The sequence below is a fragment of the Polypterus senegalus genome, chromosome 8, assembly GCF_016835505.1.
Source record: "Polypterus senegalus isolate Bchr_013 chromosome 8, ASM1683550v1, whole genome shotgun sequence".
NCBI classification, from domain to species: domain Eukaryota; kingdom Metazoa; phylum Chordata; class Cladistia; order Polypteriformes; family Polypteridae; genus Polypterus; species Polypterus senegalus.
This window is the reverse complement of record NC_053161.1, coordinates 158,437,509-158,458,262: the sequence shown is the minus strand read 5'-3', so window position 1 is coordinate 158,458,262 and position 20,754 is coordinate 158,437,509. Positions and strand designations below refer to the sequence as shown.

Here is a 20,754-nt window from a genome sequence, read left to right as displayed (position 1 = left end):
GATGAAATCCTTGGACCCATTGTCAGACCCTATGCTGGTACAGTGGCTCCTGGTGCACGACAATTCCTGGCCTCATGTGGTGAGAGTATGCAGGCAGTTCCTGGAGGATGAAGGAATTGATACCATTGACTGGCCACCACACTTTCCTGACCTAAATCCAATAGAACACCTCTGGGACATTATGTTTTGGTCCATCCAATGCCACAGGTTGCACCTCAGACTGTCCAGGAGCTCAGTGATGCCCTGGTCCAGATCTGGGAGGAGATCCCCACAACACCATCTGTCATCTCATTAGAAGCATGCACCGATGTTGTCAGGCATGTATACAAGAACACAGGGGCCATACAAAGTGCTGCGTACAATTTTGAGTTGCTGCAATTAAATTTTGGCAAAATGGACTAGCCTGCCACATAATTTTTTCACTCTGATTTTTGGGGCGTCTTTGAATTCAGGGCTCTGTAGGTTGATCATTTTCATTTCCATCAAACGATGTGGCATCCTTTCGTTCCTAACACATTACCCAGTCTATATCAGTATAGATATCCAGGAGGATTTCTTTTTCCCATTGAGATCTGATGTGTTTTCAAAGTGTTCCTTTAATTTTTTTGAGCAGTTTTATATATACTATAGATATATATATATATACTATATATATATATACTATATATATACACTGTATATAATGTTGTGGGGAACAGCCCGGACACAGGCAGGTAGACATGATTATTTGCACCACAACACATTTATTTTACAACTATTTACAATAGTGAACACACACACACCAGTGCCACAGTACCAATAACCCTCAAAAGTCCTGGCCTTCTCACAATGCCTTTCTCTGTCTCTGGTCTACCTCCACTCCGCTCCTCCGAGCTCTGTCCTCCTCCATCTGACTCCAGCCATTGTATGAAGGGAGGCGGCCCCTATTATAATCATCCGGAAGTTTTCCAGGTGTTTCCCGGGAATCTTCCACTGACACGCCCCTGTGGGACGGAAGTGCTGGCTGCATCCCCGGAGGCACTCCGGGTGTCCCTGCTCCTCTTACCCCCAGCACTTCTGGGTGTGGCAGAAGTGTTGAGGTCCTGGGATCTCCACGGGCCCCTACAGGGCTGATCTTCAGTGTTCTCTACCCGTGGTCCCCAAAGCAGCCAGGGCGTTCACTCCTCGTGGTCTGGAGGAGGTGCAAGCCCTCTTCCAGTCCTCGTGGGCGTCCGGGCTGGGTACCACCCCCAGCCGTGTGCCACAATATATATATATATATATATATATAAAGTCAAGAGTGTTGAGAGCAAGTCATGATTACAAGCCAGAGTCCAAACCAGAACTGAGCTCCAGAGGAAGGGAGTGATGTTTAATAGGAAGTCTGGAGGAAGTGATGTCGTCCTCAGGGCCAGGACCGGAAGTGATGTGTCCCAAGTTGAGGCACTGATTCCTGGCGGGATTTCCCAGGAAAGGTCTGCAGGAGACTTAGAGTTAGTGCACCCCGCCACCCCCTGGGCAGATGTATTACTATTAGTCTTTAAGCCCTTCACCTGCCTCCTATTCGCATGTGTGTGACAATACATATATACATACAGATATAGAAAAAAACTTAAATCCAGAGAAATATATATTTAATATAATTGAAAAAGATAATAATAGATAGATAGATAGATAGATAGATAGATAGATAGATAGATAGATAGATAGATAGATAGGAAAGGCGCTATATCACAGATCAATAGACAGATCCCTTCCAAATTAATTTATTATCCATTTGAAATGTAATGTCCATGAATTTCATGATAAGAGAAATTACTAAATATTTCAAAAAATTGTCAGATGTGTTTCAAGTGCAAAGTAACAAAAGAAGAAAAGTAAAAGGAAATGTGAATGATAAAAAAGGGCAAAGAGCAAAAGAGAAAATGAGAAAGAAAAGTAGAAATGGATACGTATTGTACCATTTCTACACAAAGCCCATGGGCATTTACACTTCATATGAATAATATGTGAATTTTGGAAGGTATCTATCTATCTATCTATCTATCTATCTATCTATCTATCTATCTATCTATCTATCTATCTATCTATCTATCTATCTATCTATCTATCTAACTGTGCCAGTTATGAATTTGATGAGGCAGAAGGGGCAGGTTCAGTTGCCCCAAACCCAGAAGTGATGTCACACATCATCTGTCCACATTTTCTCAGGATCAGCAGAGGCTGATAATATAGCACCTTCCCTTTTCTGTCTTTCTGTCATTTCGTATTTAATGAGTGATGTGAGTTTCTATACTGATGTATGTTGTCATTTAGTGAGTCACCCCTTTTTTAGGTTTTCTTAAATCATTGTCACTTGTTGCTGACTGTTTTCAGGTTCATTGGCTATTTATTAAGTCACTAATCAGTTTACTACATCTTATTTTTCTATTACTGCTGTGGCTGAAATACCAAAACAAATTGCTAGTTACTTTGACTCCTGGCAACAATAAATTACATTTATTCACTCATTCATCATTTGTGTGGCATAGTGGTTAAGACTTTGGACTTCTGGCCCTGCCACTGAGGGATCAAATCCTGCTACTGACACCACTGTGTGACCCTGAGCAAGTCACTCATCTTGCTTGTTCTCCAATTGGAAAAACTAAAAAAATGGAACTGATTGTATCTCAAAAGGTGTACGTCACCTTTGTTTAAATCATCATTTTAATGTGCCCTCCTCATCTCTTTCAGGGGTATCACCATGTCTGGCCGCTGTGGGTGACCATGTCCGACAGAAGCATGCTCCACTTTCGCTCTGCTGTTCCGGTAGGTTCATTTGTTGAGTTTTACTTATACAGTATTATGAAAACAGTCCTGTGCTGCAGGCATGACAGGGGGCAAAGTGCAATGATCACCAGAAGCTACTCATTTTCTTTATCATATCCAAGTCACAGTTTTGTCTCATTCAAGAATAAACTCTAAACCTATAATGTGTCTAATTTAGTGCTTTACAAAAGTAGCTCTACCACAGAGCCATTAGCATAGTGATATAAAAAAATGGAGCTTGCAAGCAGAAAAAGTTCATGAAAGTCATTTTGATTGATGCTAATAATTATACTCACCATCTCTAATAACTCCGTTCTGTTACAGTATGAAGTGACGTGATCTGTGCACATGCCAAGGCACTATGCAATTAAAGATTTGTTGTGGCAAATCCACGTAAATCAAAGGATATGTGTCTGTCTGTGTGTCCATCCAGTTGCTATGTCTCTGTTATTCCAAAGGATTTGGGGGTCCACATCAATGACAGGTTGGACTGGTCTCGTAACACACTATATAAGAAAGGGCAAAGCAAACGCGTTTTCCTTAGGAGACTGCATTTCTTTAATGTCAGCAGTGACTTCTACAATTCTGTGGTGGTCAGTGTGGTATGCTGGGTCTGTAACATCACTTCATGAAAATCAATAAGCTCAAAAGTGTTAGTGTGTCAGAGAGAGGATGTGTATCATGAACTAGGCCAACAGGCACTTTCAAAAAACACCCACTAGAGGGGGACATCATTGTCAAACCCCAGCTAGCAGTACGGGTAAACACCACATCCTTATAAAATAAAAAGGTCATTCTCACAAAAAGTCCTCCAGGAACATTGAAACCCCGTGTAGCACAGGAAGGAAAGGAATTGCCCAAAAACACAAAGGCAATCCAAAGCAACAAAAAAAACTGCCAATGCAAAACAATAATCCAGAAACACTGAGCATGAAAGTCAAAAATCTAGAAATGCGTAAAACAAAATAAACACAAGTAAACTCATCACTTCCAGTCACTTCTGAAATGAATAGTGAGAGACCCTCTGGATTTATAGGGTGGAGGGCAGCGAGTGGCAGGTGGCCCCACCTCTTAGGAGACCACCCATAAAACACATAGAACATAACACATAAACAAGCAAAATCAAAAACAAACAGTTGATAGATAGATAGAGTGAAAGGAAGTATATAATGATTGAGTGAAATGGAGTATGGATAGATAGATAGATAGATAGAGTGAAAGGAAGGATAGATAGATAGATAGATAGATAGATAGATAGATAGATAGATAGATAGATAGATAGATAGATAGATAGATAGATAGATAGATAGATAGATAGATAGATAGATAGATAGATAGATAGATAGTTTATTAATCCCAAGGGGAAATTCACATACTCCAGCAGCAGCATACATAAAGAACAATATTAAATTCAAGAATGATAAAAATGCAGGTATAACAGACAATAACTTTGTATAATATTAACGGTGGAATTGAAGAGTCACATAGTTTGGGGGAGGAACGATCTCTTCAGTCTGTCAGTGGAGCAGGACGGTGACAGCAGTCTGTCGTTGAAGCTGCTCCTTTGTCTGGAGATGACCTTGTTGTGCACATAATTAACAAAAGCAACGTAAAGCATCAAAATGAACAAAACTTGAGTTTAAACCTAAGCCAGGAGAGCAACCCTAGCCTGACATGGTGTAGCATTGTTCATAATGGCACTCAGTTTTGTTTTCATTCTCTGCTTTGCTGCTAGCTCCAAGGGGTCCAGAGTGCCCCCCATAACTGAGCCTTCCTTTGTAATCAGCTTGTTGTTTCAGTGGGCCTCCCTTGAAGTGATGTTATCGGCCCAGCACACCACACTGGCCATGAAGGAAGTCCCCTCTCACACTGAAGGAGTGATACATCCTCCCGGTCTTAACAACAATCCCCAGCATTCATATCTTGAGTGAATCCCACCAGGGCTCACACTGACACACTTTGACTCATAGGTCACTTTGATAAATCAAACGACCAGCTTAATAAAAATATGGAAATGGAAATTTCTCCAGGCATTTGTTCAGGTATGGTAACCAATGTTCTGGAATTCCAGCATGTTGGGAACCCTCAATTGGGTTCATTGCACCTAAAAATGGACGGAGAGAAATGTGCAAACATCATTACCTAGCAGGCCTTGGGCTTTACTTGTTTCACTGACTTTTTTTTTTTCTGTTTGTTTTTTTCAGGGTCGAGCACATTGTACAACAGATCGAAACTGGGCCGGGGAGCTCTTCACCGATTATTACTTCCATTTCTACAGAAGATGCCCCTGATGCCTCCATGCCTCAACCCCCAACCATTCAGCGACCGAGAGCTACTGACTAGAATTTAAGATGTGGCTCGTTAGTAGATCGGAACGGGGAAACCCACAAGGACCCCAAATGAGGAGAGAACACTTAGCTGCCTGGAATATTTATGAGTGCCCTGTGCCCAGATTGGCAGGGGCGGGTATGACCATATTTATGACTTTTTTTTTTTGATTGAAATGCTGTACCTGATTTTGTATATTAGATGGCAGGACACTGCACTGTCTTTTCATTAAATGCCCCAGCTGTTTGTTTCTGCTGTTACTCTGCTCAATGTTTTTATGCATTTTTCTGATTTATTTAACGGGTTTGGTCATTTTAGGTGAAATTTGTATTTGCATAACAACAGGACATCAAGCGGTGCCCTACAGTGCAATCATTTCTGTTCTTCTTTTATAACCTCTCAGCCAAGGTGGCAGTATTGGGGGACTTGTTAGCTCAGAGACTATGAAGACTTGGGTATGCCACAAAAAGCTGATGATGAAACCACTGACCAGTATTATCATCATCGGCCTTCGCGTGCTTCCAGCCTAAAGAGATCCGTCTAGTCTTGGATGCTACTTGTCCATATCTGCCTAATTCATTTTCCAGAATGGCATTGGAGAGGAAAGGTGGGACATTTGATTAAGTGATCTTTTTAGCAGGGGCTGATAGCGGCAGAGCTGACACAAGTGAATCATGGATGACTTTGCTCTGCTCCACAAGCACCTTCACCAACTCTGTGGAGTCTAAAAACACAATAGTGGCTCTGCTTATTTGTGAAGCAGATCAAGAAGCAGATCCTGCTTTTCTGTCACTTATCTGGGAGACTCGGGTGTTGAGTGTCCTAAAGGTGGCTGGAATGGCCACTCCTTGGTGAGTGCCAGTTCCTAAACACTTAACTCGCCGACGTGTGTAAAGGTGGCCCCTGTCTTTCCCTGTTCCCTGCGTACTGAAGCGTGTGTGTGAAAGTAAGCCTGACACTCTGCCTGTTGTAACCACTAGTAGGCACCACTGAGCCCCAAAACACAGACACAGCAATACCCAACACAGTTCCAGATTCAAATAAATGAGTTTTATTTGACAAAATGTCTTCTGCATACAAGTAACAGCAAAATCAACCATTCACATATCCTCCTTCCTCCAAAATGTTTCCCCCTGTCTCCTGACTCAATCTAAGTGAGGCAACAGGCTGTCTAAACTAAACCCAGGAACTGCTTTCAGCTTCCTGTCCAGGTCATCTGGAGCATTTCCAGGTCATGTGGAAACAACGGCAATCCTCCCATGGAAGTGCCCTCTGGTGGTCTCCAAAGACCCTGACAGGACTGTATTTCCAACTCCCATCCCTCCCTGTGGGTGTTCTGATTGGCTTTAATTCTGATGAACAGTGTCACCTTTTGTGTGGGGGAATGAACTGCTCCTGGTAAGTCAATTCCCCCAGACCATCCATTATGGCCTTCTGGCTGGTCATGAATCCTTCCTTTATCGATGCTAGGATGCCACTCCTTCCTCTCTGGCACCTACACTTTATAAACACAGGGTCTTAGAGACCCAGTACATATGGTTCCCTCATTGCAGGACACTTACTGCCTAGAGTGTGGCCATGAGCAACCTTTGTTGATTGAGTACATATTTTGGGAGTCTCTGGCTTCTTTTAACCTTTCCCCACCCCATTACTATAGCTGCGTTGTGAACTGAACATGCAACCATGACTACCCTACATACAATCTTAGTGTCACAACACACAAAAGACCAAGTATGGTGACAGCGCCCTCTTCCTGGCAAATGTCACATTGCACCAACTACCTCTCAGCTATCGTTTCTCATAATGGTTCCATTCTGAAGAAGCAGCCATTCTCAACGTGATGGGCACCATTCTCTTTCTTGGTCTCCCTTTACTCCTCTACCCCCAAGATATTACAACGATGGCTGTGGTTGGGGTGGAGAAGTTTGAAGAAGCCAGGAAAATGTATGTCATTCTGCTGTTGACAAGGGCTGGGATCCCAGAGTGTTCCCTGAAAATTTTGAGCTCTACAGAGCGTCTCGTGCAGAAGTGGAAATATTTTTTTTCAAGGAACACTTAGACGTGGCAGTGCTGGCAGCCTTGGGATGAAAATTAGCTCTGTGATGGTCTCATATGTTCAGGTTTGGTTGAGCTCACATCACTCAGACACAGAAGGAGAGGATTGGAATACCTAGACATGAAGGCTTGGGTTGTCCGTCTAAGAGGGAATTACTCTTATCATCATTCCTGGAAAAGCCAGTCACGTGTGGTGGAGGGGCAGATTGACATTGCAAACTATAGTTACATTTGGCATCCAAGTCTTGGTGTAAGCTGCAGCTGCAAGCTTCTTTTCCACTAACACCTAACTTCAGCTAAAGCGTCAGTTCTTCTCAGAAGGCTTCTCTTTGAAATGGACCTTCTGGGTCCCATCTGATATGACTGATCAATCAGAGGCAGAAGGCAGCCAGAGATGTCTCCATGATGCACCATTTAAACCCTAGGTCAGTGAACAAGGAGCCACAAGTCAATCATCTCCATTATGAATGGACAAAACTTTGCACCAGTTTTCAACTTGAGCTTATAAGTAACTAATGGCAGAAAGTTCATTCTTTCCATTAGAAACCATTGCAAGTACCGGACCTCTCTGTGCTCTTTACTCTCTGCCTGGCTTTAACTACTGCTCTGCACCTGGACCCTTATTGTCTGGAGTGGGGCCATAACAATGGATGAGCAATCCCATCCCTCTTAATTCAGACTGAGTAGACGACTGTTCATAATGAAGTTGGACATGGGGGCAGAACTCAGATCCAAAGGAGTTTGTTCCCATAGCTGGATCCATAACAGGTTCCATTAATATGAATAGATGAATCCATTCACGGGTTCCTGACTTTAAGGGACTCTCTCTGCATACAATAACACAGGCTAAGTCCAGATTTTCATAACCTGTTAGTGTACTGCCAGGTAGCCTATCCTACATTAAACACTTTGACTTTTTTCTACATATTAGGAAGTTTATCAAAGCACAAAGAACCAACTTCACTTGCAGAGAGCACTTCCCAGAATGAAATGGTACATTGTCATGTGGTTGTTTTATGAAGAACTGCCACACAACCCAGTAAAGGACCATAAAGTACCATTAAAGAATCAGGATTTTTTACCAGTGTTTGTTTGCACATCCTTAAGCTTCTGAATTAACAGGAGCAGAGGAGATTGGGCACTTCAGGCACAACACCACTTGCTCTTCAGAACAGCTCATCCATCTGAAGCTAAGCATGTTCAGGCCTGGCTAATACTTTAATTGGAATACCATCTAGGAAAAAGCTTTGGGTTGCTGCTGGATGAGATGTGGTGAGGCCCTCATGTGGCACATAACCCTGTGGTCTGTGTGGGGATCCCAATGTGCCAGTGCAGTGATGAGGATATTTTGCTGTAAATATGGGGCCGTCCTTCAAAAGACATAAAACCGAGACCCTGACTCTGTGTGGTTATTTAAGATCACTGGGCATCTTTTGAAAGACTAAGGTGTTTCCTAATGTCCAAGTTAAATTGTCCACCAGGTTAACCAGACCAAATCATCCCCTGTCTATAATTGGCTAACTATCTCTGTCAGCCCTTCACCTCCTAATAGATAATGTGTGGGGAGCGTACTGGCACATACAACCTCAATTCCAATGAAGTTGGGACGTTGTGCAAAACGTAAACAAAAACAGAATACAATGATTTGAAAATCCTTTTCAACCTATTGAATACACTACAAAGACAAAATATCAAATGTTCAAACTGATAAACTTTATTGTTGTTTTGCAAATCTTCACTCATTTTGAATTTGATGCCTGCAACACCTTCCAAAAAAGCTGGGACAGGGGCATGTTTACCACTGTGTTATATCACCTTTCCTTTTAACAACACTCAATAAGCATTTGGGAACTGAGGACACTAATTGTTGAAGCTGTGTAGGTGGAATTCTTTCCCATTCTTGCTTGATGTACAACTTCAGTCGCTCAACAGTCCAGGGTCTCCATTGTCGTATTTTGCGCTTCATAATGCGCCACACATTTTCAATGGGCGACAGGTCTGGACTGCAGGCAGGTACCCGCACTATTTTACTACGAAGCCACGCTGTTGTAATACATGCAGAATTTTGGCTTCACATTGTCCTGCTGAAATAAGTAGGGACGTCCCTGAAAAAGACGTCGCTTGGATGGCAGCATATGTTGCTCCAAAACCTATATGTACCTTTTAGCATTAATGGTGCCTTCACAGATGTGCAAGTTACCCAAGCCATGGGCACTAACACACTCCCATACCATCACAGATGCTGGCTTTTGAACTTTGCGCTGAAAACAATCTGGATGGTCCTTTTCCTCTTTGGCCCGGAGGACACGACGTCCATGATTTTCAAAAACAATCTGAAATGTGGACTCGTCAGACCACAGCACACTTTTCCACTTTGCGTCAGTCCATGTCAGATGAGCTCGGGCCCAGAGAAGCCGGCAGCATTTCTGGGTGTTGTTGATATATGGCTTTCACTTTGCATGGTTGAGTTTTAACTTGCACTTGTAGATGTAGTGACGAACTGTGTTAACTGACAATGGTTTTCTGAAGTATTCCTGGGCCCACGTGGTAATATCCTTTACAGAATGATATTGGTTTTTAATGCAGTACCACCTGTGGGATCGAAGGTCATGGGCATCCAGTGTTGGTATTCGGCCTTGCCGCTTACGTGCAGAGATTTCTCCAGATTCTCTGAATCTTTTGATGATGATATGGACAGTAGATGATGAAATCCCTAGATTCCTAGAAACGTTGTTCTTAAACTGCTGGACTATTTGCTCACGCAGTTGTTCACAAAGTGGTGAACCTCGCCACATCCCTGCTTGTGAACGACTGAGTCTTTTGGGGATGCTCCTTTTATACCCAATCATGACAAACACCTGTTTCCAATTAACCTGTTCACCTGTGGAATGTTCAAAACAGATGTTTTTTGAACATTTCTCAACTTTCCCAGTCTTTTGCTGCCCCTGTCCCAGCTTTTTTGGAACGTGTTGCAGGCATCAAATTCAAAACGAGTGAAGATTTGCAAAACAACATTAAAGTTTATCAGTTTGAACATTCAATATCTTGTCTTTGTAGTGAATTTAATTGAATATAGGTTGAAAAGGATTTGCAAATCATTGAATTCTGTTTTTATTTACGTTTTACACACCATCCCAACTTCATTGGAATTGGGGTTGTACATGGCTGCAGTCACATCAACCAGGTGGATGCTACACATTAGTGATGGTTGAAATGGCTCCCCATTCATTGAAGTGCTTTGTGTACCGAGGTAAGCGCTATATAAATGTAATTAATTAATTTTATCTCTATTATAAAAAAAAATCTTGGTGGAAGGGATTCGAGACGTGATCTTCTTGGAAGAAACTTTAAAGACCCGTGAGATGAAAGAGATTGGCCACGGCGCGTCTCGCGGGGACCTTAAACATCAGACTTGGTGCTAAGAGATTGCAATTTGATGTCCTGCCAGAGACACTTTAACGTCACACGAGGCAAGGCAGTGAGACAACATTTAAAACAAGTTCACAGACATCTAACCAAGCAGTTGTTGGAATGTTTTTGGCCGACAGACATCATGTGCTCCCTGCTCTTAAAACAACAACAAGCGACAAGCAGAACACGCAGCTTGCCCCCAGCAGCAGCAGGAAGCCAGCAGATGATCCGACCGCTTCTCCTTAGTGTGCGTTCAGCCCCCCACCCCTTCCATTCATAATGTGAGTGTCAGAGACGTAAAGTGGCAAAAGGACAGCTGCTGTACAGGCTTTGAAATGATCGACGCAAAGTGCGACAAGCAGAAAACACAGTTCACCAGCAGATGATCCGACTGCAACTCTTTAGTGTGCGTTCAGCCGCCCCTTCACAACGCGAGCAGCGGCGTTATACGTCCTGCGAGAAAGAGATTTAACCATGGCCAGAAATAAAGGACAAGTATTGTTTTTACAAAAGTTTTCAAGTAAAAGTGAAAATAATGCATATGTATCTTTCTGTCCTCTGCATCTTGTTCTGTTACACCCATAATTACCATGAAAATAACAATCTATTTAAATTGTATATCCGGTAAACCAAACCCGGGGGTGGGCGAAGCGAACAGGGAGCAGAGCCCCTAGTCTATTATATTAAAACAGTTATTGGCTGTGTCTGCGACATTCAGTTTTGACCACGCCCCTCCACACCGCTCGCCCAATCGTTACTTTTGCTGCGTTGATCCGCTCTCCACATCATCACGTGACACTTTCAGTACCGCTAACTCGCCCGTCAATGCAGTCGTTTATAATGGCAAGACAGAAAAGCAAATTATCTATTCAAGAACGTCGAATTTTACATAGAAAAAGAGCTTGTAATGAACGTCAAAAAAAGAAAATGGAAAAAAAGAGGTGCATTGAATAAAAATCAAGAGCAAAGATTACATTTTACCTGAAGAAGGGGCCCGAGTTGCCTCGAAAGCTTGCATATTGTAATCTTTTCAATTAGCTAATAAAAGGTGTAATTTTGCTTGACTTCTCACTACATCCAATAAACGAGAAAGAGAAAAATATCCGGAACAATATTCGAACAGAAATACAAAAAAGCAACGTTTATAGAATGTAAGATACAGGATAAAGTAATTCATGATATTGTTTTTACAAGGCGTTAATTTTTAATTTACTTTTAATTACGTTTTATTGCGTTTTATTACCTTTTACTTTTTTACTTCTACTTTTACTTTTTACTACGTTTTTTATTCATTGGAGACAGATATAGTGAAATAAGTGAAAATTAAGTAACAGATTTTTCATCTATAATAACTAAGGCCCAAATTCCTCCCGCGCCCCGTATACTCTTCTATACTCTGTCTCTTTAAATGCAATCGCTTTCTCTAATGGAGGCTTCCAGCGGTTTAGCCACGTGATAGTGGGCACTGAAAGCCTGCCCCCGAAGCGAACAGGGGGTGGAGCTAATCCCATAATAATAATAATAATAATAATAATAATAATAATAATAATAATAATAATAATAATAATAATAATAATGATAAGTGTGAGAGGATCTCTAACCATAACCATGATCAAGCTACATAAAACTCAGAATTAAAAATGGCAGGGCTGTAACGGCACTTGAGTTGTGCGGTTCCTCATTGAGCCTTTGGTTGACCCCGCACCATTTCTTTCTGGTGAGGGTTCTTTTCATATTAAGTTGAATCTTTGTGCTTTGGAAAACTTCCTAATATGTAGAAAGAAGTTAAATTTTTAATGTAGGCTATGCTAGGCTATATAGCCTGACTTTAACAGATTAAGAAAACCTGAACTTGGCTTGTGTTGTTGTATGCCGTGAGAGTCCTTTTAAAATAAGGAACCCATTAGTATTTGACCAATCAGTTACCATCATGGCTATTTACTTTATGGAGCGTGTTATGGATCAAAATAAATAAATGTTGTTTCTGGAACTTTCATGTGGATGAGTCTCTAGGGAACTAAAAATGGTTCCCTATGGCATCGCTCTGAAGAACCACTCTGGCACCTTTTAGTTTTAAGTGTATGGAAATGATATGGAAAATTGTGACTCTGACTTTAGTAGAATAAAAAGTGGATAAGCTGGCAGTTGCCATGCTCTGAAGGGCGCTATAGATGACCACGGTGGAAAAAAGTAGAGGGATGGCTCGTCTGAATACACGCTGCTTTTCTTCTGTTGGACTCCCATGAATTATTTATTTGAGTCGCTTCAGTTACAGGGGGGCTTCAGGTTATCGGGCTCGCCAATAAGTGGCCCGCGGAAAGGAAATCCGTCTTTCTGCTCGAGAGAAACTGTAGCATCTGGTCGGATACATTCATTATTCAGGCCAGCGATCGCCAGGACGACGTGCAGAACTGGTATAGCCGGAGGAGGAGGAAGAGGAGAAAGAGGAGAAACATCTAAAACGCCCAAATTTCGAAGGCAAGTCGGACCATGCGGGCGCTCCGAACTGTGAGTACAAAGCATTGCCGTCTGCCAGTACGAGTGACTTCACTTCTGGGAACGGGGGGCGTGGGACCCAGGTGGGGGCTGCCTGCGGTGACAGTTGTGCTCAGGTTTTTCCCTGCTTTAGTAAATAAAGTGACGCCCAGAAGCGGTTAAAGAAAGGCACAGAAGTGGGGACTGAGGGTGGGAGATACCCCTTTCGGCTTCCAAGCTCCCCACTTTCTCTCTAGGTGATTTCACTTCGCGTATTTCTGGTTAATGGTGTATTCATACGTGCCTGTTGCAGGCTATTTGCTTTGAATACTAATATTTTAAGAATCATGTCTGTTGCTATGTTTGCTTTGCAAGGATCTTGTAATGAAATGCGCTCTAACTGTATAATGCTGAAAGTGTAAGGCGACAGCCATGCCTCCCCGACGCGACGCCACCAGCCCAGGCTCGTGAAGTTTAGCTGTCGTTCCATGGGTCGTCTAAACGTGCAGCGGAGCCGAGAGATTTATGACCCCATAACATGTTTTGCTCTGGGAATGCCGAGTTATAAATCGCCTTTTAAAGACTATTTGCCGTCAGGAGTGCTACATGAAATAATTACTGGTGTGCGTCTTGAATGACTTTCAGTTTCGGCGAGCCCTGCGATTACTGGTTTTGATGCGAAGGGCGCTATAAAATACTGCATTTCTTTCTATAGTGCGATCTTGATGGCTTCAGCTGTGAAATGTGCTATATAATATTCACATCGTTGTCACGCTTGTATTGCGTTGCTTACTCAACTGGCACACCTCATTAAGAGCGTTAAACAAATGTGACATCTGCCGCATGTATCCACTCTACATAAAGCGGCGATTTGATCACTAAGTCGCATTAAATATCCTTCTGTAAAACAACCAGAGACGGAGGTTTAACACGAAAATGGGAAATCAAAGTAACTCCTTACTTAATTGTATAATACTGCCCACGCCAAAACACGAAGACTCTTCATTCTAATAGTTTAATACCCGAATGGGCGACCTCCGCTCTTCTTTTTTCCAGCCGGGACAGTCCCTTCGGTGCCCTCCAGCATGTCTGGGACAAAGACACATTTTATCTTGATTTATACTTCTGCTCCACAGTTTAAAATTACAAATCAAACAACTGAGACGTGACTAAAACACACATTAAGCACTTTTATCTAAGGGAATTTGCATACATTTCAATTACTAAACTTTTTCTACACACTACCCCACATTTTTCAGGGTACCATAATGTTTGGAACGCAGCAATGGCAGGTCTATTAAATCCGTCCTATTAATAGTTTGTTGAATGCAATGACTGCTTGAAGTCTGCAATTCATAGATGTGACCAGGTGCTGAGGATCTTCTCTGGCGATGCTCTCTAAGGCAGCCATCTTCAGTTCCTGCTTGTTTTGGGGGGCTTGTCCTCTTTAAGTTTTCTCTTCAGCATATAGAAGGCCTGCTCAGTTGGATTTAAATTGGGAGACTGGCTTGGCCATTCAAAGGATTTACCTTTCATTAGCTTTATAGAACTCCTGTGTTGCCTTAGCAGTATGCTTGGCTCGTTATCTTGAGGGATGAGGTGCAAACTAATGAGTTTGGGGGCATTTAGTGGAACTTGATCAGATGTTTCTCTACACGTCAGAATTCATTGTGCCACTGCCGTCAGCAGCTCCATCATCAATGAAGAGAAGTGTGCCAGTCACTGTGGCAGCCATACACGCCCAAGCCATAGCACCCACACCTTCATGTTTAACAGAGGTGGAGTCTGCTTTGAATCTTGGCCAGTTCCTTGTCATCTCCATAGTTTTCTCTTGCCATCAGTCTGATGAGGTTCATCTTTCTGTTGTCTGCCCATAAGATCTTTTGGCCAGAAATCTGCAGGCTCTTTGAAGTCCTTTTCACAAAGTGTAACCTGGTCATCCAGTTTTTGTGGTGTTCATCTTGCAGTGTGTGCTCTGTACTTCTGTTCATGAAGTCTTCTGAAGATAGTCATTTCTGACACGCACATTGGCCCCCTGAAGACTGTTTCTGATCTGCCAGGCAGGCGTTTGGGGGCTTTTTCTTTACTTGTAATGATGATTCTTCTTTCATCAGCAGTGGATGTCTTCCTTGGCCTACCTGTCCCTTTGTGACTACTGACCTCACCTGTGTGTTCCTTCTTCTTAATGATATTCCAGACTGTAGACTTTGGTGGTCCTAGGGGTTTAGCAGTGTGTGTAAAGATTTTATTTTTGTTTTTCAGCCCCATAATGACTTCTTTGACTTTCATTGGCACAAATCTTGCCCACCTGAGGAATCACAAACACCTCACATTATGGTGCCCTGAAATGGTGGGACCATGTAGAAAAAGTGTTGTCATTTCAACATGCGGTGACCAAAATGTACCCAAATCCCCTTAAATGAAAGTCTGCAATGTGCAGTTTAATCACATTGTCTGAATTGTTTGATTTGTAAAAATATGTCTTTGTCCCAAACATTAATGTAGGACACTCTAGCACCTTAACTGTGTGCTTTAAATCTGATCTTTCACATAATCTGGATTTGACAAATAGTATTGTGTCTGGAACTTGACTGATGCTATTTTAAAAGCAGAGGTGACAGTTAACCTACTATTCTACAATTCATAACAGTTCACTCAGGAGTTCCCCAAAACTTTTATTTTTCAGATCTTCCACTGATGTTACAAATCTGAGGCATGATTTCTGTTCAACCTGGCAGATCCTCTCATGCTTCATAAGACTGGATGTCTGAAGGTCTCTCCACACGAGTTCAGTGGGGTTTGGCTGACCACTCAAGGACAGTCACAAACTTGTCCCAAAGCCAGTCTAGCATTGTCACAGCTGTATACTTCGGATCATAGTCAAGCTCAAAGGTGAACTGTTGCCACAGCCTGAGGTCGCGTCTACTCTGGAGCAGGTTTTCTTCAAGGACCACTCTTTATTTGGCTGCATTCATTCTTCCCTCAGTTATGACCAGTCTCACTGTCCCTTCCACTGAGAAGCACCACCATAACATAATGTTACCACCATGCTTCACTGTAGGAAATAAAGTAGGTAAGTGGTGAGGAATGGCTGATCTTCACCAGACATAATGCTTGGAGCTTTGTCCAAAGAACTCATCAGACCAGCAAATCTTTTCCATGAAACTGTCTTGTGGCTTCATCTAGCCGCTCTACCATAAATGCCAGACTGATGGAGTGTTGCTGAGGTGGTCATCCTTCCAACAGGTTCTTCCACCTCAGCAGAGGACTTACTGAAGATCTAATAAAATGACAACTGGACCTCCCTGACCAAGGAACTTCTTGCCCAGTTACTCAGTTTAGCTAGATAGCCAACTATATAAGAATCCTGGTGATTCCAAACATTTTCCATTTCACAGTTATTGGAGCCATTGTGCTCCTTGGAGCACTCAAAGCATTAGAAATGGCTTCATAACTTTCCCTACAATTGATTGCAAATGTCTACAGAGAGACCCAGGGACTTCATGTGTTGGTTTTTGTGACCCGACATTTGTGCAATAGACATATGCGTGGCGACAAAATAGCGCCGATTAAAACGCGGCGTCAAAATCACGCCGACAAAATCACGCCGACAAAACCACGCCGACAAAACCGCGAAAGTTTCATTAAATATGAATTACTAGTTTAAAGCATATATAATAATGTTTTTTTTAGAAGTCAATATTATGCACACCATCAGCACAGCACGCAGATAGTCCATAAGATCATGCCCTGCACATGTAGGAAGAATTGCAGCAAGACGTCTTGATAGTTGAGCGTATTTAGACTTGCTGGCTGCCTGACTGCTGGTAATTCCGCTTTGTATACGATGCGTTATACCAACCCTCGACTGAGTTATTTGTTCACGACATGCCATCAGCAGTTATAACAGTTATAACTTAGCACATAATGTTCACAGCAATGGTTACATGGTTAAGAACCCCTTCCCCCCTTTTAAGAACCAGTTCCTTTGTAATTTTTAAAACAGGATTGCCTCAAACAAGTTTGGCAGATGTTTCTCTGCCGAAGTCTCTCAATCAACCCCCACAGGAAAGCCAGACTGCCTAACTGGCAAGCTTCACGGGGGCAGGTGTGAAGGTATTCTCTGCCCCATTGGTCTAAAGTATGGCTGTTTGGAATTGGCATGTATCAGAAGCCTTTAAGTACCATGACGCCCTATTGGCTGTAGGGGTTGGACAGAAAACTATACATTTGCTTGCTTTACCCCTCACTCTCTCTCTCTTACCAAACTGATAAAGGGAGCATCTCACACACCATGAACTGAAAAGGACAACACAATGGAGAGCACAGCTGAGCAGCCATATTGAGACAGGCATGCAGCCTGTTTTGTAGAAAGCTGACCGCAAATGATGCCTTAACATTTGAAGTAATTAACAAGTCTGTGTGCCACCTGAAACTACACATCACCATTTATCAGAGTGTATGGTTGCCAATATTTAAAGGTACTTTGCATATTGTTATTATTTATGAATATTATCAATAATGCATTATTTAAGTTGTAACTTAACTCCTGCTTGTCTTTTACTACACCTAATTGCCTGAGGTTACAGATATAGAAGGGAAGGGAGACTTTATATGGTACAATACCTTATAAACAGTGGTAAGTCTTGGAGATATGAGGCATTTTGACAAAGGCTACATATTAATAATACAAAAGGGGAAAGCAGAGCAATAGAGAAATCTACCAAGCCAAAACAGGTTCCTATCTGTAGATTACTTTTTGCCTTCTGGTTCATTTTAAATTCTTGTTTTTGATTTTCATGCTTTTGGACTTCAAAGTTAGATCTTTGGATTTTGAATATTTTTGATTTTCATTTTATTAAAGTTAAGTTTGTATTTTTTCTTTTGTGAATCTCTCATTGCACAAATTTTATAAAATATGTGGTTGAAATAACATCCCAGAAGACGTATTGAGGCGTCAAGCCGGTCATCCCAGGTTAATTTTAGTCTGAGGATGAAACAAACAGGGCCGCTATGCGTGATTCTGTTACAAGCAATCGCAAACCAAATATTTCTCTCCATTCTAGCAACAATTTTTAATTAACTCAGAACTCCATCCTTCCACTTCGACTGCCTCTCACTGACAGTGGTAGGCTATAAAGCTGAAAGAATCAATAGCCCTCGCCAGGGGTCTTCTCACCGCTTTAGAGGAAAAACAAGAGGAAAGGGTTAGCACAAGCACCCTCTCTTGGCCCAGGTTGGTATTACCTGTTCTAGACGAGTTTGAAGGGTGATCCACAGATGGACAAGTGTGACAAATGTAACTAAATTAAACCGCTTTTTGTCATTTTGAATGTATAACATTGGTCTTGTTTTTGTGTGTGTGCAGGCCATGAGTCTTTTTATGTGTTTTTTTCATGCTCAGACCTATTCTGCTATGATCTGGTTTTGATTTCAGTGTTTTTTCTAATTTCCTTGTTGTTTGCTTTTTTGAGTTTTACTGCCTGATTAAGGCCTTTAAGTTACAGAAGAAGGCTTTTTCACTTTGTTTTGTTTTGAGGGAGTGGATTTATTTTCATGTCTACAGGCGCTGTCATTTAATGGTCCAATTGCTCACAATTCCCATGCAGAGGCAACGGGAAGTGTATGATGCCTGGTGTCACCATCATGACAGTGTAAAGGTCAGCGTCATACACTTCCTGGTTGTCCAAGATCATCAGTACAATTCAACAAGTCTATTGTGTGCTATCCTGTTTGATTACTGGCTGTTATGAGGATGATATAATAATATTATGGCAAAAATATGTACTTAAAATAAAATAATCATTTAGAAATCAATTGTTGTACTTACTACAGGTCATAACTAGTAAAGATAAAATCTTATAAAAGACCAGTTAGGAGACCCAGGTTCGCTTCCCGGGTCCTCCCTGCATGGAGTTTGCATGTTCTCCCCGTGTCTGCATGGGTTTCCTCCGGGTGCTCCGGTTTCCTCCCACAGTCCAAAGACATGCAGGTTAGGTGCATTGGCGATCCTAAATGTCCCTGGTGTGTGCTTGGTGTGTGGGTGTGTGTGTGCCCTGTGGTGGGTTGGCGTCCTGCCCAGGGTTTGTTTCTTGCCTTGCACTCTGTGTTGGCTGGGATTGGCTCCAGCAGACCCCTGTGACCCTGTAGTTAGGATATAGAGGGTTGGATAATGGATGGATGGATGGAAGACCAATTAAAATGTAGGAATTGATAAGCCAGCTAACCTGGCGAAATACAGGTGGGCTGACGTGAAATAGAATGCATTTTTGAGCCTTTCGAAGTTGGTGGGGGGTTTAGAAATATAAGAATGGTCTGAAATGGGGGCTTAGCTTACCTGACCTGAGTTGTGCTGAAACAGGACTGGAATGAAGCATGGAATTACCTTGCATTATGATATCCCATTGGTCTTGGAGGTACTTCAAAAAACCTGCAGTAACATCTTTTTTTATTTTTGATTCAGTGTATTTTATTAATCCCAGAGGTGAGGAGAAACTGCCTTTTCACATTATCAGGGAGAACAGGGTTGACCAATTTACAGCACCTCTGGATCAATTTTCAGGTTAAGGGCCTTGCTCAAGGAACCAGTGCAGTAGAAACCCTTCTGGCCGTAAAACGGTTTGAATGAGCAACCTTCCATATATCAGTGCAGATCCTTTACCTCAAAGCTACCATTCCATATTACACAACAACGAAGCTCTATCTCTCTCACCTGTCTCTACCATTTTTCCATCCTGAGGGAAGGCTATTTCTGCTGCCGAATGCACTGGATGAAGGGTTATGCCAGACCACGTTGGACCATATTAGGACAGAGATCCACCTGATAATCTATGCAAGATGACCTATGCATTAGTCAAGTCATATGATTTTTATAATGCCAACATGCTCATTTGTACTCTGCTTTGTCATGCATGCACCCTCAAGGTTCCTCTAACATAGAGTGCATCCAGAAAGTATTCACAGCACATCACTTTTTCCACATTTTGTTATGTTACAGCCTCATTCCAAAATGGACTAAATTCATTTTTTTCCTCAGAATTCTACACACAACACCCCATAATGACAACGTGAAAAAAGTTTACTTGAGGTTTTTGCAAATTTATTAAAAATAAAAAAAACTGAGAAAGCACGTGTACATAAGTATTCACAGCCTTTGCCATGAAGCTCCAAATTGAGTTCAGGTGCATCCTGTTTCCCCTGATCATCCTGGAGATGTTTCTGCAGCTTAATTGGAGTCCACCTGTGGTAAATTCAGTTGATTGGACATGATTTGGAAAGGCACTCACCTGTCTATAGAAGGTCCCACAGTTGACAGTTCATGTCAGAGCACAAACCAAGCATGAAGTCAAAGCAATTTTCTGTAGACCTCCGAGACAGGATTGTCTTAAGGCACAAATCTGGGGAAGGTTACAGAAAACTTTCTGCTGCTTTGAAGGTCCCAATGAGCACAGTGGCCTCCATCATCCATAAGAGGAAGAAGTTCGAAACCACTAGGACTCTTCCTAGAGCTGGCCGGCCATCTAAACTGAGCGATCGGGGGAGAAGGGCCTTAGTCAGGGAGGTGACCAAGAACCCGATGGTCACTCTGTCAGAGCTCCAGAGGTCCTCTGTGGAGAGAGGAGAACCTTCCAGAAGGACAACCATCTCTGCAGCAATCCACCAATCAGGCCTGTATGGTAGAGTGGCCAGACGGAAGCC

General features: G+C 42.3%; 1 protein-coding gene across 1 annotated transcript in view; it reads left to right on the top strand.

Moving 5' to 3' along the window:
- LOC120533169 (myelin regulatory factor-like protein) overlaps positions 1-5,381 on the top strand; it is a 100,103-nt gene extending 94,722 nt beyond the window's left edge. Inside the window, exons 25-26 of the mRNA XM_039759890.1 lie at positions 2,713-2,787; positions 4,992-5,381. Of these exons, the coding sequence (XP_039615824.1) occupies positions 2,713-2,787; positions 4,992-5,078 (162 nt within the window). The 3' untranslated portion in view covers positions 5,079-5,381. The remainder of the gene's footprint in view (positions 1-2,712; positions 2,788-4,991) is intronic.
- The last annotated feature ends 15,373 nt before the right edge of the window (positions 5,382-20,754 follow it).